Genomic DNA, 26291 nt, shown 5'->3' on the forward strand with positions numbered 1-26291 from the left:
TTTTTTTGTAACAGAGTTATAATAGAAAATACAAAGGCATTACATGTGGCCCTAAAGTGAATACAAAAATATTAAATTCCAGCTTCACCTACCATAAGCAAGCGGCAAAAGCACTACAGGAAATACAGGTGCCAGACCTTTAAACTTGTGCAGAAATTCATAACTTCTATCCAAGGCACTGAATGCATTAAAAGGTTCTTTGTTTGGCCTTATTGCACATTGCTGGGATTGTTACTAACAAACAAAGTTGAGAGTTGTGTACATAGATAGTGCTGTACAAACAGAAAGCATACGCAGGTGTACACAGTGTTTTTTTTCTTGTTTACCTTTAACTCTTCAGTAACTGGGGCCAAGACACTTTTAAACATTTCAGCTTCATGGGAGCCCAGCTCGACTACCAGCTGGCTTTCAGACAGTACCCTTATGGAGAAAAAAAAAATACAATGCATGATTCTAATTACCTGCTTAAATACACAATACACGCATAGGGAACGTCTTTTTATAAGGATCCAGAGACTGACAATAAATTGACTTTACAAAGGTAACATCAGTTTACACTGATAATTATTGTTCCCTAAGGGCAAATTGAACTTTTGGAAATATACAAACTAAGGGAACTGTTGTCTAAATGGTGAAATGGAAACGGTCTGTAAACCTGAGGCCACAGCATACAGAATGTAAAAAGCAAACAAAAAAACTTGCCTGCTTAGGCAAATTTCTACCAGTCATCTTCCAATATTGCAAGTTATGCCAGTGGACACCCCTTGTACCTGTTCAAGCCTCAGGGATACAGATTCAATTTCTGTTAAGCCTGCCTTCCATCATTCTTAGGTCAATAAAAGGACTGACTTGGTAAAATCTAGACTAGATAACAGCTGTACCCAAATACTTATTGAAAGCTACACCTATATGCATCCTTCCATGTTAAATAATATGATAATGTTGCAAAATCACTTTCTGAATGGTGGAGAAGAAACAAGCCTCATTTAAAAGCCTTGAACATTATTTGTACTACGGCCTCACAACTCGCAGGATGAAACAGCAGAGTAAATGAAACCATGTTTCGTTTCAACAAGGCTTTATTTGTATTTGGCAATACATATCTAGCAATATGAAAATAGAAATTAGCAATAGATGAGACTTGCAGGTCCCTCCTTGAAACATTAAACAGTGCACAAAGCCAATAAAATGAAGAAACCATGTTTCACCGCTGTATTAATATATGAAACCACTGACAGCTAACCTGAGCACGGAAGTGGCTAGTAAACTATAGTTACAGTTAGTCTTTATGTGATTTGCATTTCGCATGATACTCAGCCAAACCACTTCAGCGTCAAAATCAGACATAAATAGCCTAAACAATTACATATGTGTGTGTATAGAGCTGCTACTGAACTACAATTACCATAACGATATTTAGACGCACAGAGTGTGATGGGAGTTAAGAGACTTCTGATCTGAACAAACAGACACATATTCTCTAAGCTAGTCAGTATAAGCACACACATATACCAACCTGAAATCTAGAGAGGTCTGGTTAACACTGTGAAGTTGCTCTTGCAAATGTATTATCTCAGTAGTGTAGCGTTCCTCACGTTCTTTCAGCTGCTGTTGGAAATAGAAGCGGAGGTGCTCAATTTCTTGAGAGTGCTTGTCTTCGAGCTGCGTCCTTTGCAGGCTAAACGCATTCTTCAGCTTCTCAGCCTCCTCAGACCGAGACGAGGCGACATCCAGTATTTTACTATCATCTAAGAAGAACAGTTATAGCGAAAATTCACTAGATGACATTTTAAACAGAACCAACCTTCAAATACAACTAAGTTTCAACCCAATGAATGCCCCTTGGCAGGTAAGTGCACCACTCAGGCACTCAAAGCCCATTCTGTTATTCTAAGTTTATGGGTTACATTAAAAATACTAACTTTATACACTTAGGGTATATGTTTAAAAAGCAATGCAATTCTGGGCCAAGGTTCTAAAAGTGAAGCAAGCAACAGCTGTTTCCATGGTGATTGCACTAGAGCAGTCCTTCATACATATGGCCTATTCTATATTTATGTACTTACCAGTACTGTGTGGTGCTGAAGAATGGGACGGAATCGGAATGTGCCTTAAGGTATTGGATTCCGGTGCATCTGCACTCATAGGACGACTGTGAGTCTAGGAACAAAATGGGACACTATGCAAACCGACTATCATATACCAGCAATGAATGGGTAAAGCATAGCTTACTTGGGATGCCCTTGAATACTGGAAACTTCAATTAGCCATAAGTACATATTGTGAACGACAATAGTGAAATTTAGCTTTGATCTTCCTCTTCTTGAATATTTATTGTAAATATTGGGATCACACAGAGAGCAAGATTTTGCATATGTACTTCCATTATTCTAATGAAGTGCCAGATATTATTCATACAAACTCCACAATTTAGTGATGAGTCTGTGTTGCAAGGTATGAGAGTGGACCATTTTTTTCCCATTTAATTTCCTTACAGTAAATATACTAATAATACTAATACATTTCAGGCAGTAGATATTGTTCTGGCATTTATGGGTACAATACACAGCTGATCGCTTTTATAGAAAACATATGTGCTTCTAAATGTTTTGTCTTTATGAAGCAAATTGTGAACTAGTCTACAAAAATCAGCACATCCAAACTACAACCTAATTACAAGAATATAGAACAACTTGAACTCTTACATAACATAACTTAAATATATTTATTTATCAAAGCTAATTCAATAAGAATTGCAAGGGCTCCAAATACATTAATATGTGTGTGCGCATACAAAGGAAGAGTGCTTGGTGTTTGGTAACTATTTCATTATTCTACACAAATATCAAAATGTCAAGCATTATATAGTCTGTACCTCTTCAAGCGAGTTGTAGAGTGCAGTCACACGCCTATATTCTTCCAAAAATGAGTCCAGAAGTGTTGCTAGATTTGCTTTGCAAAGGAGATAAGAATAATTTTAAATAAAAAATAATTTCATTATACCTCTGATTTTCTTTTAAGATTAACTAATGGAAAAAACAACTACTATTTAAAAAAAAATAAAAAAAATGTTTTACACATATGTAAAATATGACAATTTCTTTTTCATATATGCCATACAATAAGGCTGTAGGAATAAATATGAAACTGTTAAACAAAAGAAACTTGTCATTATAATTTCCCTTTAAAGATAAAATGACTAATAAACAAGCATTCAAAATTCTACCTCTCTTTAAGTTTCTTATCCCTCACATGAGAGATTCTTAAATTATTACTCCAACCACCATAACTACTTCATTGATTTGAAGCGGTCATTGTGTCTGGAGTCTGTATGTGCAGTGTTTTGCTCTGAAACACTGAAAATAATAAATGGGAGTAGAACACAGCTTGGCACCTTAATTGTAGCATAGAATCATTGAATATACATCTTATTTGGCTGCTAGTCCTCCAGTTATTCTGAGCTTGTTAAATTGCTGCATTGTTTTGGAATACACTGCAGCCATCTACTACAGGTGCCTTTTGTATGATGTTTGCAATTTAGGTAATCTAATTGCTGAATTAAACTTCTATAAAATGATTCCATTTGTGTGTGGAATTTTATATCAAACTCCTATAAAGCTGATAGAATTCCTAGTCATTACTCGATAGGAGGCTTTTTGAGACATATATAAAATTATTATGACATGAAAATTAGTGCTTTGTGAGTATTCTGAATCCTATACTTTGCACAAGGTTCAGATGCGAAAAGCAGCAATTTTAATTTGGACATCATATGAATCCTGGCGATTGTTGCAGATTTACTTGGACCAACTGAATGCTAATTGGATTTGGCTGTAGTAAGTATGAGAATTGCCATTCGGCAATTGGCTTGCTCTGTCACCTCTTATCTTTTTCTCCTATCTCTGTCACAACTTACCTACTGTTACCTCTTCATTTCCGCTTTCAGAAACTGTTCTTCTTTTCTTCATTTCTAAACTATTTTTCTTTGAAACAAAAGTAGGAACTAATTTGACTTATGTATTTTTCTTACACTTGACAACTGTGACAAAAGGGTGGAGCTTAAGACAAGCTTCAAGTCCTTTGTCTGGCTATCAAAGGGTGAAAGCGTGCCTTTAAAATAAAATAAAATTAAAATAAATATGTATATATATTTCCAAGTGTAGGAAAAATACATAAGAGAAGGTAGCGTTACGAAGACAAGAGGAAACAATAGGAGAAAGGTAAGTTTGAGGTTGACAGCCTTTAACTCTGAATTATTGTTTTATATTGAAATGCATTGTCATCTCCGCTAACACAAAAAGATTTAAGCTGTTTTGTATTGGAACAAACAGGATGCATTACATTGTACTTCAGTTAAGTGTTGTTGTTCAACTGATCCACCTGAAGAGTCCTGCAGCCGCTCTGCCCCCTCATGTTCAGTTTCATTAGCTTTTTTCTGGTTTTCAAGATGTTTTTGATTAAAGCACTGTAAACAAAATAAATAACATGCATTATCACAACATGAACTTACTTTGAAGACATCAATTGGGGAAAAATAGGTGCTGCTTTTCCCAGCTAACAAACACAAATAAAGATAGATACTCATACCTCATTAATATGATTTTGTTCATCACGGATCCTCTTCATTAACATTTCTATTAGAACACGACAAGATCCAATGTCACTGCCTGCAATGGTAATTACAAAACAGATGTATGAGCTCACTTCTCGAGATCTATAACATTTCCCTAATCATATTCATACATAAGCACAATACGATGTCAAGAAATGTTAACATAATGGATAATTCCTAAATCACAGAATGTTGGTTGTTCAAGAGGGCAGATACCTTAAACTATGGATGTAGCTAGATAAACTATACCTCTTCAGAATACCTAGGGACATGCTGGGTCTCACTTATATTCCCCATGTTTTCCTTGTCCCTGCCAGATGATTGGTGTATACAACTCTGCCCACCAATGTCAATACATAAAAATAAAGCAATTATTTCAAAGAATGGATTACCACTTCTCAGTCACGCGTTTCCCCTTCCTTTAAGAGGATATATCGAGGCAATACAATGTAAATAGTCCCCATATGAGTGCTCTGCTACAGTGGAATGAGTGCTCTCCTACAGTGTTTCTGAGATGGAAGTGACAGGGTTTGGCAATTGAATCAATGTAAGGGGGTGAAGGAGAGGTTGGAATCGAAGAGAACAGCAAGCCTGTGAGGTAAAACTGATGGTAGTGCCACGGAGGGCAGATATAGACATGGGACTAGTAATGTTTTAAGAAGGAAATATGAAAAGTATTATTTTGGGGAGACTGAGTTTAAGGAAGTGAACTGCCATCCATTTAGAAATAGCAGAGGCAGTTGGATATATAATTTAAGAGGGATGTAGAAAAATCAGAAGACAGACAGATTTGCAAAGAAGTGATATTATATTGGAAGCCAAAGGTAAGTGACTAGTTTACCAAAGGAGAAAGTATACCGTAGATTGAGAGCAGTATGGGACTGATAATAGAACCAGGGAAACACCAACAGAGAGAGATTGTGGAGGTGAGGAAGAACCACAAAAGGAGACACTGAAAGAGCACTGGGAGATGTAGGACGAGAACCACAAAAGAATAGAGTCTCGTAGACCGAAGTTGTGAAGGATTGTAAGAAGTTGATGATCAACAGTGTGAAAAGCAGCAAAGAGGTCAGGGGAAATTAGAAGGGTGTAGTGACTACTGGATTTTGCAGAAATTAAATCATTGGATACTTTGGAGAGGGCGGTTTAAACAGAGTGATGAGAGAAGCATGACAAGCAGAGAGTTAGATTCAGGGAAATCAGCCAGTCTTGTGTACATAACTCCCTCAAGGATGCTGGAGCCTGAAGGCAAATCGTAGTAGGGAGATCGGGTGGTAGTTAGATAGGGAGATTGTATCAAGGTTGGACTTTTCATTTTTTTTTTTTTTTGAATTGGGGTTACGGGCTTCATGCTTAAAAGTGCAGGAAATACAGTAGAAGAGAAGAAGATATTAAAAACACAGAAATGAAATGGCAGAGAGACTGACCCAGGGAATATATAAGAGGATAAATAAAACACCTAAAACAGATTGATAGGCAATAAATAAAAAAGAAAGAAAGAAAAAACACAGGAAAAGACAAATATATAAAAAAAAAATATTATAATTTAAGTTATAATTAATTAATGTACAAATATAGGGGTGTGACAGAAAATACCCTGGGAGTGACACAGATAAGATGGAAAAAAACCTGAGAGTGAAATTGATACATTGAGAGTAAATTGGGACATTGGCTCAAAAATACATAGGTATATGCTGGAAAAAAAAACCTGATGTGCTGATATTAGGCCTGCACTCTAAGATACTCCACAATAACATACCTGTTACATTCTCAGGGTGTTCTAACTGGAGTGATTGTAGATTCCGTTGATGTACATCCTGCAGCTCTTCTAGCTTTACCTCTTGAATCCTGAGCATCTCCTCTTTAAGCTTGCAGAGCTCTTGCTCCTTTTCTCTTTGGAGGTTTTCAGAAAGCAGTTTCAAGCGAGCTATGTGAATCTCATTCAGGGTAATGCGCTGTGCTTCCAGTTGTAGTGTCATATCAGCCTACAATGGAAATATAGATAAAAAATCATAACTAAGTAATCATCAACCTGGGAATAAAGGTTTTCCCATAGAGTAAACATTTCAAATAGCCAAATACCAGGCAACTCATTACACTTCAGGTGAGATATAAAGAAGTAATTTGAAGTGGTCATCAATTCAAACTCTGCAAATACGGAGTTTAACCCCTTTGCTGCCAGAAGAATAACTCCACCTCTGGCATTGTAATCAGCAAGCTTGGAACAAGAGTTCTGGCCTGGCTAATGACAATTCTGTGCAACTTTTGTTGCACAGAATGATATTAACTAGCTGAGTGTGGTCAGCTGATGCTCTCAGTCAATGAATGGTGATGGCCACGGCCTCCAGTTTCTGCAGCTCTGCAGAAGCAGTAAGTGCGAACTGGACCACTGGGGAGCATCAGAGTTCAGTGGGAACCCAGGAAGGGCGACAAACTGTTGCAAAATGCCCCATTACTTGGTGTTCTCCTGTCATAATAACCACTACAATAATTATAATGATTATAGTAACACTTTGAGGACATCCAACAAACAAAAACGCTCGGTGTGAAATTTCATGGACAGGGCAGCGATGTTATGGTGTGGAATCTTCTATGAGTGGTAACACATTGTATTTGCATACAATGAAAAAGCTTGACAATTTTGCTATCTGGTTTAGAACTGGGAAACCCAGTATTATATCCCAGTCAGACCACATCACTACTAAACGTCTTTGGGCAAGATGCCTCAAAATATATATCTATCTATTTCAAATTCTCGTAGCTTGTACACTTTCCCTTTCTATAATTTTAAAGCACTGTAGAAATTGTTGACACTTTATGAAATGCCAATAATAATAAAAACATGAACAAGCTGGGCACTCGACCAGTTAAGTTCTAAGATTTGGGACTGCATGACCTCAGATCTTTCAACATGTTAATAGGACAAATTGAAAGATGATTCTAGGAGTTGTGGGTACAGTGTCATGGTATAACTGAGTTTGGTCAACAGACATAAAGAAAATTATTGCGATTAGAAAAAAATAGTGATTTTAAAAACGGCTAACTAGAGTTTCTGTTTCTTGTGGCAGAGAGAGGTGTTTATATATATATATATATATATATATATATATATATATATATATATACACACACACATACACACATATATATATATATATATATATATATACACATACATACATACATACATATATACATATAATGGACAAAAAAAAAAAAATCAATAGTTCCCACTTAGTTTTAAGCTCAGGTCTCAAACAAGTTTTTGCTCACTTGTGCCATTACAGAGATAACATGCACCATTTGCACATTATTATTATCGCCGTAGCACGTTACAATATTATGAGAGGGAGTATTTAACTATGAATAGGACAATTACAAGAACACTTACAGGAACGATAGGTTGAAGAGGGCCCTGCTCAAACGAGCTTACAGTCTATAGGAGGTGCGGGGTAAAATACAATAGGCAGGGCCGGATTAACATAGGGGCTGATGGAGCTGCAGCTCCAGGCCCAGGCCCATGGAATAGGCCCATTGATTTAAAAAAAAAAAAAAAAATTTTTTTTTTTTTTTTTTTTTTTTTTTACACACTACTCTTAGGGATTCCACCTGGCTTTTATTTTATTGGCACAGCCAGTATTTGAGGCTGCCTGGCTGGTTCCAATATTACAGTGATACTGGCAATACAAATGCTGGTATTTTTCTCAGTATAAACAAGAGATTACTATGCAAAACCAGCACTGGCCAGTAGGGGTCGCTGTTTATGGAGAGAGGCAGGGATAGGAAGTTCCAGCATATCCCTCCCTGTCTATCTCTAATCACTGATCCGCAGGGGAGCAGCTACAGAGAGTCCAGACAGCAGCTCCCACCCTGCAGAGACAGCCTACAGCTCAGGGAAGTAAGGGATGGGGGGAAAGGCTGCAAGGAGACATACACTGAGACACTAAGGGACATTGGGAGACATTATGACACAGAGACACATGGGGACACAGAGTCCCCATGTCTCTGTGTTCCCATGTCTCCCAGCCAGTGTCCCTGGCGTCTCAGTGACCCCTAGTCTCCCAGTGCCCCCAGTCTGCCAGTGTCTCACTGTCCCCATGTCTCCTAGTGCCTCCATGTCTCCCAGTGCCTCAAGTGTCTCAATGTCCCCATGTCTCCAAGCTAGTGTCCCTAGTGTCTGTGGCCCTGGTGTCTCAGTGTCCCCATGTCTCCCAGTGCCCCCATGTCTCAATGTCCCCATGTCCCCCAGCCAGTGTCTCTAGTGTCTGTGTCCCCATGTCTTCAAGTATCCCCTATTTTCCCAGTGTCCCCATGTGTCCCAGCCAGAGTCCCCTAGTCTCCCAGTGTCACTGGTGTCTCCGTGTCCCTAGGTCCCCCCGTGTCCCCAGGTCTCCCCGTCTTCCTAGTGTCCTAGTGACATGGGGACCCTGGGATACATTGGGACACAGGGAGACATGGGGCATTGAGACACTGTGATACATAGGATCACTGGGAGACCTGGGGACACGACACTAGGGACACTGGGAGACATGGGGCACTGAGACACTGATACATAGGAACACTGAGACCTGGAATAATCGACACATGGGGGCACTGGGAGACATAGGGGCACTGGGAGGTATCCATCTATACAGCAGAATCAAACTAAGTAGTTTTTTTGGTGATTTTACAGCATTTTCTCTTATGTCACTCCTTGTGATTTACATCATGTGATGTCACCCATACATATTTAATTATGCAAATTAGCAAGGCCAGTATGTTTTTCCAAGAAAGGTGGCAACCCTAACTACTTTTCACATACTCATACTTAAGTATGGAAACTTAAGAGGGATGCATGGGAACAAAACTTGTGTGGACTGGCTGACAATGAATATAGTTAAAGGGACACTATAGTCACCAGAACAACTACAATTTATTGAATTTGTTCTGTTGAGTAGAATCGTTACCATCAGGCTTTTTGTAAACACTGTCTTTTTAGAGAAAATGCAGTGTTTACATTACAGCCTAGTGATAACTTCACTGGCCACTCCTTAGATGTCTGTTAGAGATCCTTCCTGGGTCATGGCTGCCTAAAATGTATCCAAACATTCAGTATCTCCTCCCTCTGCATGCAGACACTGAACTTTCCTCATAGAGATTCATTGATTCAATTAATCTCTATGAGAAGATACTGATTGGCCAGGGCTGTGTTTGAATCATGCTGGCTCTGCCCCAGATCTGCCTCTTTGTCAGTCTCAGACAATCCTATGGTGAAGCACTGTGATTGGATCAGGCCACCACTTCTAATGATGTCAGCAGACTGCTTGTTTTTCTGAGTCTAACAGCATGCAGAGTTACAGCTTCAGGCTTGAATACAGTAAGATTTTGCTATATTAATGGAGGCATGAGGGGCTCATGGGGGCTAGATGGTGGTGTTAACACTATAGGGTCATGAATTCATGTTTGTGTTCCTGACCCTATAGTGATCCTTTAAGGTAATGCAGACGTTGGTCTCTCTAACACTGTGGCATGTTCCCTTTCACTACATACAGCTTTTCTCTGTCCCAGACTATATACCAGGAGCTTCTACCTGCTAGTAAGAAGGTAAGGAGACAAGTGGACCAGCGAGTGCTAGGGGACAGTCTCTAGAAAGCGTTGAGCGAGCGCATCATTAGATGCATTTATGCCAAACTCGGGTGCTGTCTGCAGAGTATGCCCTTAGTTGGCCAGCTGCATGATTGTCAGGCAGCCTGACATGCATTCATGCCAGGCTGGCCTAATTCTTTGGGCAGACATGTCCTCTTTTTGGGCATGTTCGCCCCTTTTGGCAGGTTACATGATTTGTGTCAGTGGCACACCCTTTTACCGTGCCCATTGACTTCCTGCTTGACTGGACACTGCTGTTAGGGGTTATGGATTTGCTTGAAAGATGAAAACATAAATTAGTGAGAGATTAGCCTAGGGTATGTGTTTTCTTATAGCTGCTGTTTTCTTTCTCTCCAGCACCATCTCCATCAGATACATGACGCTTGGGAGTGTTTTACTGTTTTTGGTCGATATGATCCTGTAAATAGGCCCATCATAATTGTCAGCACCAGGCCCACTGGGCTCTTAATCCGGCCCTGACAATAGGACAGGAGGTAGCAATCAAATAAGGTGGGAGTGAAGCAGAGCTGGAGGAGAGAGTAGAGTGTTGCCCTTTAGGATAGAGCAAGAGACAGGTATGTAAGGTAGAGGTTACTCTGGGAGGCCATTAGCTTTCCTAAAGAGATGGGTTTTAAGGCACTTCTTAAATGATTGAAGACTAGGGGAGAGCCTGAGGGCAGTAGGCAGGCTATTCCATAGGAAGGAAGCCGCCGGCGACAAGTCCTGGAAGCATGAGTTGGCCGTACAGGTGCAGAGTAGAGAGACCGAGAAGGGGCATACCTATGGATTTGTGAAGTGATATAAGAGGGACTAGAATTGCTTAGTGCTTTATAGGTATGGGTTAGGACTTTGAATTGGCTCCTATAGGATACAGAAAGCCAATGTAAGGACTGACATAGTGGGGTGTGAGAGGACCGACTAGAGAGGAAAATCAGTCTGGCGGCAGCATTCATTATAGACTGTAGAGGGGCAATAACGGTGAGGGCAAGGGCTGCTCTGTATGAACACAATACGAATCTGCTTAGGTTTGAGACTTCCTCCACGAGCGTTCAGCACAACAGGAGCAACTTTGCAGGTAGTGTGTTGATTTAGTATGCCATGGTTGGGGGGGTGTCCTCCTCGGGGTGCATGTTTGGAGCGGGGCTGCAGAGTTCAAGGCAGAGTTGAGGGTAGTGTTATATGTGGAAATGGCCAGTGAGGGACAGGAGAGGGAAGGGATGGATAGCAGTTGTGAATCAGTATCAGCTGACAGCTGCTGGAGGTCAATAGAATTAAGGTTCCTCCTGAGTTGAGGGTGGTTAGGCTGAGTTTGTTGGGTGAGAGGGTACTCGAGAGCAAACGATAAGAGGTGGTGATCAGGGAGAGGAAATTGAGGAGGAAGGATGGATACATATGAGTAAAGTGCATGTGATGAAGACAGAGATAAGGGAAGTAGAGAGGGAGCAATGAAGATGATGTCAGCAGGAACAGGTAAGTAAAAGGATAGAGAGATTTTAATAATAAGGGAAGTGAGAGAGAAAGTGAAAAATAGGGAGAACATTATTAGGAGAATATGTGCTGTTTTTAAAAGATATGGAGAATTGAGCTGTGAAAATTGTAGGTGTGATTAGGAGGGGTAAGGGTTAAAAAGGTATTCATTGTGTGAATTAAGCTATTTTAGGTGTGGACATGATTGGTTTGTCAGGAAAGCCAGGTGATTTGAGCTATCTATAAATGTAATGAGTACCCGGGGAGGAACGATTATTCAGAAATGCTACTTCTGCTTAAGGCAATTCCTGCTGGGTTAGATGCTGTGAGTTCTGGGTGTAGCCGTTTCAATGCTGTATGGGGCCCAGGCTCTGCTTAGGGCAAATCCTGCAGGGTTACGTGCTGTGAGTTCTGGGTGTAGCTGTTTAACATCAGATTGATCCCATCCCACAAGGGCAGTCCAGTATGAACCTCAGACGACTGTTTCAGCCGTCGCTAGGCATCATCAGCGAGGTATAGCCTCTGGGCACAGTGAGCACGGGGTCCACATTTGAATTTCCCTTATAACATATGCAGATCTTAAGCAAACACACACACTATAGGGTCATTAGCGCCCCCCCCCCCCCCCCCCCCGCAGGGCTGAAGGTGTTGGGGATCTCTCCTCCCTCTGCCAACGTCAGATCCGAATGCACGGCAAAAGCCGCGCGCATTCAAACCGCCCATAGGAAAGCATTACTCAATGATTTCCTATGGATGCCCAGCGTCTTCTCACTGTGATTTTCACAGTGAGAATCACGGAAGCACCTCTAGCGGCTGTCAGTGAGACAGCCACCAGAGACTGGATTAACCCTCTGAAACGGCTATGTGTTCAGCTTCAGGGTTAAAACTAGAGGGACCTGGCACCCACACCACTTCATTGAGCTGAAGTGGTCTGGGTGCCTATAGTGGTCCTTTAAGTGGAGACCTTCTGACTTCCTTAGTAAAAGATTAAGGGAACACTCCAGAAATGTGGACATCTCCATTCATCTTAATATTTAAAGTAAGATCATTTTAATTAATAGGCATGCTGGAAGCACTGACTAGCTGTGATATAGCAGTCCCTACTAGGTGGCTAGATTCTCCCTTCACTGACATAAAACAGAGACATTTAAAAATTAGCCTTGTCATATCATTAGGTTAAAAAAAAAAAAAACAAGGTACATATTTTATTATCCTTGTTCTCACAATTGATGGAATGAAAGTATCAATGACATGAAACTGCTTTAAAATTTCAATAATTTATAACAGGAGCTGGACACGTACATTCCTCGCACTCTTCATTAAACCAATCGATTAGTTTGACAACAAACCTTTTTGGCTACCACAGAAACTTTGTGGATTCATTTTAAGGCTGATTGATCAGTGTAAAAACAAATCAAAAGTGTGGTGAATCAATTTGTTTAAGGAAAATTGTGACGAATGCACATGTCAAACAAAAAAGCAATATTCAAAGCAGGGCGTAGCAGCAAAATTAGATCCCTGTGTTTCTAAAGAGTTGCTTTTGAACACTGTGTATTATGCTGTTGCAATAATAATTAACTTTGTATATTCTCTCTCTCTGTTGAGTATAATAATGCCAACAAGTCATAGCAACTAAAAGCCACTAGATGACTCCAGGACTCACAGAACTATGTCAGGATTCAAAAAGACTTGTTTATGGCACTGTACACAATGACAAAGCTATTTATGTAATATTTAAGTTGCTAGGGGAAAAGTGGGGCAAAGTTCTCAAAGTGCACTTATCACCATGGCAACCTGGGGTGGGGGGCTGCTGGATCTAGAACTTTTCTCCACATTTATAAATCTCCTCAAAAGTAACATCTGGTTGACAGTTTGCATACATTCAGTATTATTGCAGCATATATATTTAGTTGTATTAAATCTTATCTATTATCCAGTTAGTCGCTATTAGTTTAACTATAGGTAGGTTTGGAAAAGCCAACATGGTTAAGTAGATATTGTTTAGATGGCATCACTATTTCTGTTATTACAGAAATAAGGTCGAGTGCTAGCACAGAATAGATATATGGACAGTTTGAACTGGACTGTGAAGATAAATTATTTTGTTAATCAGAAATATAGCACCACGTGGTTAAACAAATAGGCTGCCGGACCCCTGCGTGACCAGGCTGTGAAGCGAGGCATGTTGCAGAAAGTTAAAGTTTAAAGTCCGCTTAGTGGGTACTTTGTGGACTTTGATATTAGCCGTCACAGAGTCCTAATAGCGACACTACAGTTACGCAGACCACTTCATCTCGATTTCGTGGTCTTGGTGCAGTGGCCCTGTCTTTTTAACCCTGCACTGATTTTAAGACACTGCAATGTTTACATAGCGTGGTTAAGTTCAACTCTAGATCCTTTGATACTTACAGCCAATAGAGGCACTGCTACTGCACTGACTGAGTGAAACACTGTCACGTAACGTGAAAACCCCCATAGGAAAGCATTGCTTTAATGCTTTTCTATGGGGAAATTTAAATGCATGCACCTCTATTTCTATGAGCATTGACTTGGACCATGGCATTGCCTCCTCCATGATGTATGCATTTTTCAATCAGGGCAGGGGATATATGAATTTGTGCACAGGCTGCAGCTACAAATGTCCACATAGTTAGCGCTGCCTAAACATGCAATAGGGCTGTAACAATATACCGTATTTTTCGCTCCATAAGAAGCACCTAGTTTTTAGAGGAAGAAACCCAGAAAACAATATATTCTGAACAAACTGTCCCATAGTGTTTCTTACTACGGGACAGTTTGTTCAGAATATTTTTTTTCTCCCCTGTCCCATAGTGTCCCCCCCCATAGTCTTCATCCACCCCCCCTCCCCATAGTCTTCATCCACCCCCCCTCCCCATAGTCTTCATCCACCCCCCTCCCCATAGTCTTCATCCACCCCCTCCCCATAGTCTTCACCCCCTCCCCTCCCCATAGTCTTCATCCCCCCTCCCCTCCCCATAGTCTTCATCCCCCCTCCCCTCCCCATAGTCTTCATCCCCCCTCCCCTCCCCATAGTCTTCATCCCCCCTCCCCTCCCCATAGTCTTCATCCCCCCTCCCCTCCCCATAGTCTTCATCCCCCCTCCCCTCCCCATAGTCTTCATCCCCCCTCCCCTCCCCAGTCTTCATCCCCCCTCCCCTCCCCAGTCTTCATCCCCCCTCCCCTCCCCAGTCTTCATCCCCCCTCCCCTCCCCATAGTCTTCATCCCCCCTCCCCTCCCCATAGTCTTCATCCCCCCTCCCCTCCCCATAGTCTTCATCCCCCCTCCCCTCCCCATAGTCTTCATCCCCCCTCCCCTCCCCATAGTCTTCATCCCCCCTCCCCTCCCCATAGTCTTCATCCCCCCTCCCCTCCCCATAGTCTTCATCCCCCCTCCCCTCCCCATTGTCTTCATCCCCCCTCCCCTCCCCATAGTCTTCATCCCCCCTCCCCTCCCCATAGTCTTCATCCCCCCTCCCCTCCCCATAGTCTTCATCCCCCCTCCCCTCCCCATAGTCTTATTCCCCCCTCCCCTCCCCTCCCCTCCCCATAGTCTTCTCTTCTCTCCCATATTCTCCTCTCCCATACTGTCCCCCTCCCCTTGTCCCATAATTACTTACCTGTCTTGTAGCGTTTCTCGGCAGCACAGGGCGCACCGCGGTACTGGAACTTAAATTTCATGTTGCGGTTTCCGGCGGGACTGAAAGGAAGTGTGCACACTGAGCTGAGTGCGCACTTCCTTTCAGTCCCGCCGGAAACCGGAACATGAAATTGAAGTTCCAGTATCGCGGTGCGCCCTGTGCTGCCGGCCAACGCTACAAGACAGGTAAGTAAAGCTTCATATTCGCTCCATAAGACGCACAGACATTTCCCCTCACTTTTGAGGGGAAAAAAGTGCGTCTTATGGAGCGAAAAATATGTTAAATTAAGTTAAATTACTTTTGTTTCTGTCCATGCAGCACTAGCCACACCAGCCTCTAGCAAAAAATAGTTTTAGTTTCAATCAGATCTATACATAGTTTAGAATATTTTATCTCCTGCTCTGTAACAGCATATTGTAGTCCATGCTCTGTTTCACTGTTTAATGTTTACTTAACAAGGAATGCCATATTTTTTAATTACTAAAACAGTCAGTGCACTAGGACTAGAAGATTTGATTACAGATTTATGTCTAGAGTACAGTTCATAATGGGTCTAGAGACAATATATAGCTAGTAAAAGTAGCTATTAGGCCAGGCAGAATTGCATTAATTGTCTTTCATCACAGAGGATTACCACAATCGATGCCATTTACTAGCCCTTTCAGAGGTGTGAATAGTTGTGTTTATGCTAGTTTTATTGGGAATAAGGTTCTGGGAGGTTGCAAATATTTTTCTACTCTCTAGTTAGCTTGCAGCATATGCAGTAATAGCTATAGAAGACTATATAATTTTATATTTGTACACATAATTGAGTGGTAGATGTGGTAAAGACTTTACTCTCCAAATGACTTAATTGTAGATGCAGTGTATGAAATAGGTATTCTGTAATAGAATTTTGCTGTTCATATAAATAGCAAGAAATTCCATTGCAAGTACTACTAGGATAGAAGAAAAACTATGTTACTGAAGCTAATTACTGTAGTAATTATTGAGCGTTAAGAGATAAGGTGAGTTGGGTATGGCAGTATCATTTCGCCATGCTGGCACACAAACCTTAACAGAATCAAAGAGTGCAAATAGTTTAGATTTTTAAATCTGGAACTGGATTTGAAGAATTCGGTCTGAATTTCTGCTAAAACTCAGACCAAATTGCAGGTCTGTGATTTTAGATAAAGGCTTTAAAAACATGTTGTGTCTTAGCTTTTTTTTTTTTTTTTTACCTTCACCAAAAATGGTACAATTTAAGATGACATAAAAGATAATATTGATATATTGATATAAAGAAAAAATTCTCAAACTATATTAAAAAAATAAAATTAAAAAATAAAAGATAATATTGGAAAGTTATCCAAATTATTGCAAACAATGTATAAAGGTTATGAAGGTTAAATGGACTTACCAGCTCCTGCTGTAGTGCAGCGATCTGGGTTTGAAGGTGGTATTGTTCCTGTTGTGCGTTTCTCAAAAGCACTGATTCATGCTTAACCCTAGATGTTGAGTCGGACAAAATTTCAAAAGCATTTTTATTTTCTTGTTGCAGTTCACCAATATCCGGCAACAAATATGGTGCACAGTTATTTCGGTGAACATTTTTCTCACATTCTTCCATTTTGTTTAATGTTCTTTTGTCTTTATTGGGTGTGTCGCTCACAGACATTAAAGCGTCTGTCTCTACAGGATGTTCTGTGAAATCCTGAACAGGGTTTACATTCCTTGTGCTTATTACATGATCCAGTTTTTGACCCTCAGACAACACATGATCTCTTTCTTGGTGTAGGGATTTCAATTGGTCTTTCAATTTATTAATTTCATTTTGTTTAAATTGTAACTGTTCAGATAGATCACACACCTTCAAAGACAGTTCTTCTTTATCTCGCTGGGCAAGCTCAAGTTTTTCCATTAGTTCTATTGTATCTTTCTCAACAATGTCCATACCTTCAAGGGTATCTGCTTTTATCAGTTTGGGCAAACTGTTAATGGAAAGCTCATTTGATTCTAAAGAATTACCTTTGAACTTCGATAATTCATCATTAAGAACACAAAGTTTTACTTGGTATTCTTCTTCTTGTTTAATTTTATTGTTTTCTAATTGATTTTTAATATTTAAAAGGCAGGCATACTCCTCTTTCAATTCCTGGTAGTTTACATCAAAATTCTTTTCTGCAAATGAAAATGTGTTCTTCTGTCTTTCAATTTCATTTCTCAACTGGAGTTCTAGATTCCCAAGTCTTTTATTTTCTGCTGTGAGGATTTCAATTTCTTTTTTCAAGACATGATAATCAGAGTCTGTTCTATCAACTAAACCTCTTTCGTGACCATCAATGTTGACTTTTTTCAAGGAATTTTGCAATGCATTATTTTCATCTTTAAGAAGTGTGTTGTCACTTTCCAGAGCTGCAACCCTATCAATAAGCGTATTTTTATCTTCTAGTTCATTTTCCAGAAATGTAATTCTACGCTGCAGTTCTTCAACGTCTTGTTCTACAGAACCCTTTTCTCTTTCTTTCCTTAGAAAGTCCAACTCTGTTTGGAGTTCATTAATCCGAGCCATCATGGCCTCAGATTTTGGATCGTTAACAGATTGTAGCAAGTCCGTCAGTTTTGAAATTTCCATTGTTAAACAATTTTGTGCAGTTATTAAGTTATCTTTTTCTGATTGAAGGTCACGGATGGTCTGACCCATCTCATGTTGCAACTGGTCGATTTGCTGATTATACTGTACTTCTAAATTATCTTTAAGATTCTCAATGTTTGTCCTGTGTTCTCGAGTTAAATCTTCTCTTAGTTTGGACATATCATCTTCTTGACTGAACAGAAAATGTGTTCTTAGCTTCTCCAGCTCAGCTTCCTGAGATTCAGCCATCCTGTCCAAAACTGCATCCTTCTCCCTCTCTAGCATTTCAAGCTTAATCTTGTAATTAGTAACTTCAGCTTCGTGCTTTATTTCCATCTCTTTGGTAAATTCAGTTGCAGATGCCAGCTCTGCTCTGAGATTTTCGATTGTGATGTGTAAACTGCTGGTTTCATTAAGCTTGCTATCCTTCTCACTAATGCTCTGCTTTGCTCTATGAATCTGCTCCCTTGCAAAGCTTAGGTCCTGTAGCAAATCTTCTATTTGCCTTTGTAGGAGCGTCTTTTCGGAAGATACAGCTTCAAGTTTCTGATCGAAGTCTTCCTTCATTTTAGTTCTCTGTTCGTTAGAATGCTGTAGCTGTGAATTTAATTCACCGATCGCGGTAGAAAGTGAATGGATTTGTGCATTGGTTTCTGTTTGGTTAGAGAGGTTGTCCACCACAGCTTTGTGCTCGGCTACAAGCTTCTCAATCTCCAGTGTATGTTGCTTGAAAAGCTCCTGCTTCATCTGTACAATCTGCTGCCCGTACATTTCATCTAGCTCTGCCTGAAGCTGTTCCAGTTTTCTTTGTGTTTCCAGTTCCATGCGATGAATAATGTCTGCCTCCGATTGAGTGCCTTTGTGATGTTTTTTCTGAAGGTCTTCCACAGTACCCATTAACTGCTTAATTTCCTCCGAAGACCTTCTTTCCTTTTGCTTTGAATGGTTTAGTTCTTCAGTAAGACTGCTTATTTCTTGGCTCTTAAGTGTTAACTGCTCTCTCAATTCATCTAAGGATCGGTCAGCACCAGCGATTCTTTCCTGTAACTGAAATGATTTCTTTTCCTCATCGATCAATGCAGATTTTAAGCCATTGACAGTCAGGTCTTTTTCAGTTAACTTTTTCTCATATGAGGCTTCAAGTTCCTTATGGTGTACCTTCAAAACATAAATACATGTATGATATGGGTGTGGTCTATTCAGAATAATCCCTGACCCCAAAATACCTCCCACCATCACCTATTAGAGCAAAATATTGTTCCTAAGACTGTGCACAATATCACACGGTGCATGTTTGCAGAACCCATTCATGGGGCCACAGGGAGCCCTTTTATCAGCCCCAGTAAATATGTCAAAGGTATTAAATAACAGTCCTTAGTCATATACCGTATGCGCAAGAAAGGTTTTTGTGTAAATTTGCAATAGCTTTATAGGGGGTCTAAAAGCAGAATACTAGAATAGTTATTAAATGCATTCATCACACGAAGAACTGCTTGCAAAGAACAATACAATGTATGACTGCTTTTCTTTGGCATTCCCTAAACATATTTTATAACTAAATATTGAAAGTTCACAGTTGCACGTGATATTATAATAACCTTACAAGATACCACATTAATACCAATATTAAAAAAACTAAATCGAGTGATTTGTTCACTTTGTATAAAACAAGTTAAATATCAGTTACATAATTCAAACATGTGTATGTCGTCACAAATTAAGGCCAGAAAATACATAGTGTTAAAACTCATATCACCTTGGTTTTAGCAGGCTCTAAACTTAATTAAAAGATACATAAATAGAAAATTAAAGCGTGAGCAGTGTAAAATATATAAATATATATATGCATAATTCTGATACAATATTTTTCTGGAGACTGACCTGGTGTTAGAATTATGATATCACTTCACATAGCAAGATAATAATGTTGCATGTACTATGCCAACTCAGCGTATAAATCACTCATTGTCTGACTGATAAGCAAAGGAGCAGTGCAGTCAATGACACGATCATACAATTAGGCCATCATCAAGCTAAAACTCTACATTGTATATTAAAACAATTCACAGCATTCTATCGATACATACATTTGCTCATCTTAATTAGTCTCTTATTTTGTTAATACCGGCAGTAAGAACAAACATCCTAGCTAGGCACACTTTCCTGTATCAGGAGCCTCGAGGTGTACTAAGAGGACTATACATTAGCGAAGAGGATAGTTATGTTAAGAATACAGAATAGTATAAATGTACACACACATTAAATGCCTATGAATATAAATGGCTCAGGTAAGTACAGCACCTGAGGGAAGAAGCTGAGCGATTACTCTTAGTGATATGATCACTGAGCATTTGCATACTATACTGCGCTTCTTCAGTTAGTAGAAATACCCTATATAGATTTGTACCTGTGTCTGGAAATATAATGTCACTTATTTTTCTCATGTGTGCAAGAAACAAAGGAGAGTAAGAGAAATGATGATACATGTATGAGCTCCATATCAAGCTTTGGTGCATGGAACCATTTTGTAGAAACTATTTAAAAATAACACAAAAGAAAGGAAGAAAAAAAAATAGAATTCCTTTAACACAATCTGTCTAAGTATAGAACAAACAGATCTTAAAATCAGATCCCGTGTTCATACACACCTGCTGCATATTTTTAATTTCCTCTTGCAGAGCCACAATCTGGAATTGGAGCCCCTCGTTCTCTTTTTGGTAGTGTTTTAGCCTCTGTCCCTGCTCTTCCAGTTGCTGCTGATAGGTGAATATATGTTGCTTGGATTGGAACAGATCTGCCGCTGTACTTGTACGACTGGTGTTTCTTTTGGTTTCACTGGCCTGTAACTAAACGCAACAATGAAAATAAATAAATAAATAGGGTAAAGGGAAAAATAGGTTTCCATAGTATTTGAAAAAGAGTATTCATAATTATTACTTATCAATAGGTTATGTATGCAGAACACCGTAGACTTTAACTCCAGAATTACAAAGAATCTTACTACCTAAAATGTTATCTTCATTTAACCCAAGATGATATTTGGAATACTATAGTAGAAAAAAATATATATATATATTTTTTTTTTTTTAGCAATTTCATGTTGCTTCAAACTGCACAATATTAATATTTCCTAGTGTTTATAGTTTCATGTTTATGTTCTTGGAAACAATTTTTATATACACTAGTATATAACTCGTATCACAGTAAAGTGCTCAATAATATATCTCTATATTGCTTCCATAACATTAAAAGAAGGAGATATGAAAACATGAACTGTTTTAACGAAATTGCACAAAAAATTTTCTACATGGAAATATGTTAATGTTATTACTATTTAACCAAAAAAACAACAACAGCACCCTTCCCACAACTCTACTGTTTCACAATAGTGATGTCGCGAACATAAAATTTTCCGTTTGCAAACGGCGAACGCGAACTTCCGCAAATGTTCGCAAACGGGCGAACCGCCATAGACTTCAATAGGCAGGCGAATTTTAAAACCCACAGGGACTCTTTCTGGCCACAATAGTGATAGAAAAGTTGTTTCAAGGGGACTAACACCTGGACTGTGGCATGCCGGAGGGGGATCCATGGCAAAACTCCCATGGAAAATCACATAGTTGATGCAGAGTCTGGTTTTAATCCATAAAGGGCATAACTAACCTAACATTCCTAAATTGTTTGGAATAACGTGCTTTAAAACATCAGGTATGATGTTGTATCGATCAGGTAGTGTAAGGGTTACGCCCGCTTCACAGTGACAGACCAAACTCCCCGTTTAACGCACCACAAACAACCGCAAACAGTCCATTTGCACAACTGCAAACTCCCCATTTGCACAAGGTTGGATACCAAGCTAGCCATGTCCCGTTCCTTGTCCTCACTGATGTCATTGAAGGTCTCTTCCTCCACCCAGCCACGTACAACACCAAGGGTCCCCGAAAGGTGACAACAAGCCCCCTGTATTTTTTTTTTTTTAAATGTACACTACTGTTACACCAGATATGAGTTGCACTGGTGTGACACTGTGCCCTGGCAGGCCCTGAAACGCACACGTGTGAAGGAAACTGACTGCTATTATATTACAGTCAAAAAAGTTTTTTTTTTGTTTTTTTTTAAATGCAAGCTATTGTGACACCAGATATGAGTGGTGGCACTGGGACCACCTTAAAAATATTGGATATCGCTAAAAATCATGATCACTATATACTTTCTCTACAAACCTCTAAAACGAACCAAACTACTCATCCATCCGCTATACCACTTTATCCCACCTAGAACTAGTGCCCAGTTACTTGACTCTTACTTACCCACACACATTTCACCACTACTCTCACTGAATCCCTCTGACTACGGCTAAATTCATCTTCTACATCAGAACACTACTCCTAAGATTGGGTTGTATCTATGTCTCGGGTCTTTCATTTAGAATAGGGGCAGCTTCGGTCTCCTTCAACACTGACACTCCAGTGCATATTATTAAAAGATTGGGCAGATGGAAATCCTCAGTCTACAACCGATGTATTCCTCATCCCGAGAAAGAAATGAGGAAAGCTTTTAAAAGTTTGGCTTTGTAAATTTGATGCAATAAGTGTGCTTTTCTTTAATACCTTTTCACCCTCTTTGCATGAACCTGATTTACATATATTACTAATATGTTTCTGAACATATATATTATATTATTCACTCACTCACTCTCTGGGCCGGCCTAAGACATCGTGCTGCCTAGGTCCAACGATAAATGACTATGGGGGATAATGTATAATAAACACAGGTTACTGGTTGTGGGGGGATAATGTATAATAAACACAGGTTACTGGCTATGGGGGGGGGGGATAATGTATAATAAATACAGGTTACTGGCTATGGGAGGATAATGTATAATAAACACAGGTTACTGGCTATGGGAGGATAATGTATAATAAACACAAGTTACTGGCTATGGGAGGATAATATATAATAAACACAGGTTACTGGCTATGGGGGATAATGTATAATAAACACAGGTTACTGGCTATGGAGGATAATGTATAATAAACACAAAAAAAAAATCTAAATTGTATGCTGTCTAGGAGGTGGGAAGGTCTGCTGCTGATTGGCTGGAATGTGTCTGCTGACTGAGAGGTACAGGGTCAAAGTTTACTCAATGATGACGAATAGGGGGAGAACCGAACATCGCATATGTTCGCCATCTGTGGCGAACGCGAACAAGCTATGTTCGCCAAGAACTATTCGCCAGCAAACCGTTCGGGACATCACTATTTCACAATCCTTATTCCAATTTTCTACTAAAACTAAAGCATTATTCTTCTGTTATTTTTACTTTACCCTCTTTGCTCATTTATTCTTCCTCTTGAACGCTAATCCAATTTACTTTATAAAAGTATGGTAAGGTTCTCCCATCATGAGGCCTTAAAAACTAGTATAGTATTAGAACTACATACTCAAAGCCCATTTCATTTTTTGTTTGCTTTATAAATTTAAAACAATTGTTTATGGGGCCTGTCAACTCATTTTACTTATACGTAATAAACCATTTTGGTAGTTTTTGTAATGCAATATAAAGGCCAAGGTGATAAGAATATAAATTTTTAATGGGCAACTGCTAATGGGAATCAACTGTAATCAACTTAGAGATCCACTGTAGTAATGTGTTTAAGCAAATTTAAAATAAAAATACAAGCTGAACATGTTTAGACCAATTCAGCTTGCATCATAGATCCTTACGTGCTGAAATTGAATCTTTAAATTTTGGCTTTGTTCTGTCAGTTCTAGAAATTCCCTCATTATATCGTCTTTTTCCCTCCTGGCTTGTTGGAGATTGGTAGTAAGCTGGGTAATGATGCCATCTCTTTGTTTTACCGCCATTTCAAACTCCTGAAGCTGGTAAACAAACATACAGAGACAAAAAGAAAAGAAAAGAAAAAAAGATATTTGATTAGACACCGAGTTTTAAAATAAAAAAAAATAAAAATTCAACAACCTCAGCACAGAACGAGGGGAAATGCAATTATAAAGATATTGAAGCATCTCATTCTGCGGACCAATAGCAGCCATTTTAATGTCCTGATGCACATTGGGGTTGATCATATAAATGCATTACCACAGTGAGCTCTGCAGCCCAACACAAATACCCATAATTGTAATGTGACAAAATACGTTACAGGTGAAGAGCTTACCAACTTTTAACTTTTAGCCTGTTAGCATACAGGAATCACTAAGAGGGATATAGATTTAGTGGTTTTTAGCACTCTGCTACTAATGCAAAGACTGTTCTTACCATGTAAGAGTTTTAAACAATCTTCACTATAAACACTTTGTTACTTTGCCATTTGTAATACAAATCAGCCAATATTTTCCATTCTGCGCGGCTATGGGTACAAGAGGTTTTTTTTTTTTTTTTTGTTACTGCACTTTTTCCACTTTCATTCTCTTACATGAATATTTGAACTGTGTGATTTTAGATTTCTGTTCATTATCACTGAAAGAGAGCATTTATGGAGATGGCAGGTTGTGCAAAGCTATCACTTTTTTTTTTAATAAATTCTTTATTTATAAAGATTTAGATTTTTAGGGGGTAAGGATACAGAAGAGAAACAGGGAGTAGACAGTTACGATTTAGTTCATACAGCATTTGCATTTGCTTTTCCTGTCGTACCATTTTTCAATACATTCGGTTACATCATTCTTTCTAGGTGTTTACGTTATTTGTTTGTTTACCAAGTGCCTTCTTTTTATTCTGCATGGTAGTTCAGTAGTCTACTGGTTGGGGTGGGATACAGAAAGAAAAGGGGAAGGGGAAGGATGCCCTGTTGAATTGACATTTTGTGGTTATTCTGGTGTAGTATCCTCTTACTAGGCTTCGGGTCAGGTTTGTCGTGTACCTTTCGGTTGTGTGAATATGCGGGTTGGCTGGTTTGGGTTGTTGGGTTGCAGCACTTCTCTTTAGCGTCTGTGGGTGTGGGGGGGTGGATTGGTGTGTATGATGTTTGTTTGTCTCTTCATAGCTTGTGAGCTTGTGTAGCATTTTGGTTGGTATGTGTGTGGTCGTCTGTGGTGTTGTTTAGGCGTATGTGTGGGTGTTAGCTTGTCTTGGAGTGTCGATCTGGAGTGTGTTGTTATTTCTTTGTGTGTCCTGTGGGGTAGGCTGTGTTGCACCGATCCCTTTTGGTTGGTGGGTGGCTGTTTTATGTTTTCACTGTGTGTGTGTCTTTTCCATGAGTTCATCTTCTCACCCTTGTTATTTAAGGTAGGTTTGGGAATTCGTAGAACCAAGGCTCCCAAATTTTATTGAAGTGTTTAGTTGTGTCGTGAATTAGGGCGGACATTTCGTCCATTTTAATTGTGTCTTTGATTTTCCGTTTGATTGTGTCTATTGCTGGCGTGTCCTGGCTTCCCCTGCAATCTGCAATTGCTCTTCTTGTGGCCAGAGCAATTTTGGCAATAAGTTTGTTTTGGGCCCTTGGGGTGCCTGCCAGGGGATTGGACAAGAGCCATATCCATGGGTCAATTGGTATGTATGTTTGTATGTTTTGTAAGACCTGTGATACCATAGATGCTATTTGGTGCCATAGCTGCGCTGTGTGAGGACACTCCCACCACATGTGGAGGTACGTTCCCCTCTGTCCGCAGCCCTTCCAGCATTAGTCGCTGTCTGACCTGCCCATCTGTTTGAGTTTTAGAGGGGTGAGGTACCACCTCATGAGCGTCTTGTAAGCTTGCTCTTTATGGTTAACGCATATTGAGATGGTGGCTGTGGCTTCCCATATATCGGCCCAGTCTGATGGGTCCTCCGCAGGACCTATATCCCTCTCCCAAGCCGACATGTATGTGAGTGCTCTGTCTTTAACGTGTTGTATTATGTGTGATTATATCTCTGATATTTGGCCTTTGCGTGCTGGTGTTTGTAGGCATTGTTTTTCAAAAAACGTCTTCGCTCTGGTCCCCCCCTGTGCTATTGTCGGTGTTTCCAGAAAGCTTTTTATTTGTAAGTGGCTGAACATGTCAAAGGTGCGAAAAGGGGTGGTTTGTGGAAGTTCTGTGAATTGTATCGGTTGGCCATCTTTGTAGAAGTGGTATAGCCTAGTGAGGTCATTGTCCTCAAAGCGGGTGAAATCTTTGGGTGTCATGCCCGGGGGAAATTGTGTGTTCCGGAGTATGGGGGTTAGTGGAGATAGTTGAGTTGTAAGCCCACTTTTGTGCGTTATTTTAGCCCATACCTTGATGGTGTTTAGGATTGCGGGGGATGTTCAGGGAGGGGGGGGTCTCGCTGGTCCAGGCAGCCATATGTACATGGAGGGGAAGTCCCTGCCAA

The 26291-nt window shown here is 39.9% G+C and overlaps 1 protein-coding gene across 1 annotated transcript in view; it reads right to left on the reverse strand.

Annotated features, from left to right (window-relative positions):
* AKAP9 (A-kinase anchoring protein 9) overlaps positions 1-26291 on the reverse strand; it is a 227508-nt gene that overhangs the window by 148505 nt on the left and 52712 nt on the right. The window contains exons 6-15 of the mRNA XM_063452457.1: positions 23705-23860; positions 20626-20823; positions 16763-19135; positions 6372-6597; positions 4588-4667; positions 4342-4465; positions 2876-2952; positions 2067-2160; positions 1517-1748; positions 327-420 (exon numbers count right to left, since the gene is read on the reverse strand). Coding sequence (XP_063308527.1) covers positions 327-420; positions 1517-1748; positions 2067-2160; positions 2876-2952; positions 4342-4465; positions 4588-4667; positions 6372-6597; positions 16763-19135; positions 20626-20823; positions 23705-23860 — 3654 coding nt within the window. The remainder of the gene's footprint in view (positions 1-326; positions 421-1516; positions 1749-2066; positions 2161-2875; positions 2953-4341; positions 4466-4587; positions 4668-6371; positions 6598-16762; positions 19136-20625; positions 20824-23704; positions 23861-26291) is intronic.

Source organism: Pelobates fuscus, chromosome 4 (genome assembly GCF_036172605.1).
Source record: "Pelobates fuscus isolate aPelFus1 chromosome 4, aPelFus1.pri, whole genome shotgun sequence".
Lineage (NCBI taxonomy): Eukaryota > Metazoa > Chordata > Amphibia > Anura > Pelobatidae > Pelobates > Pelobates fuscus.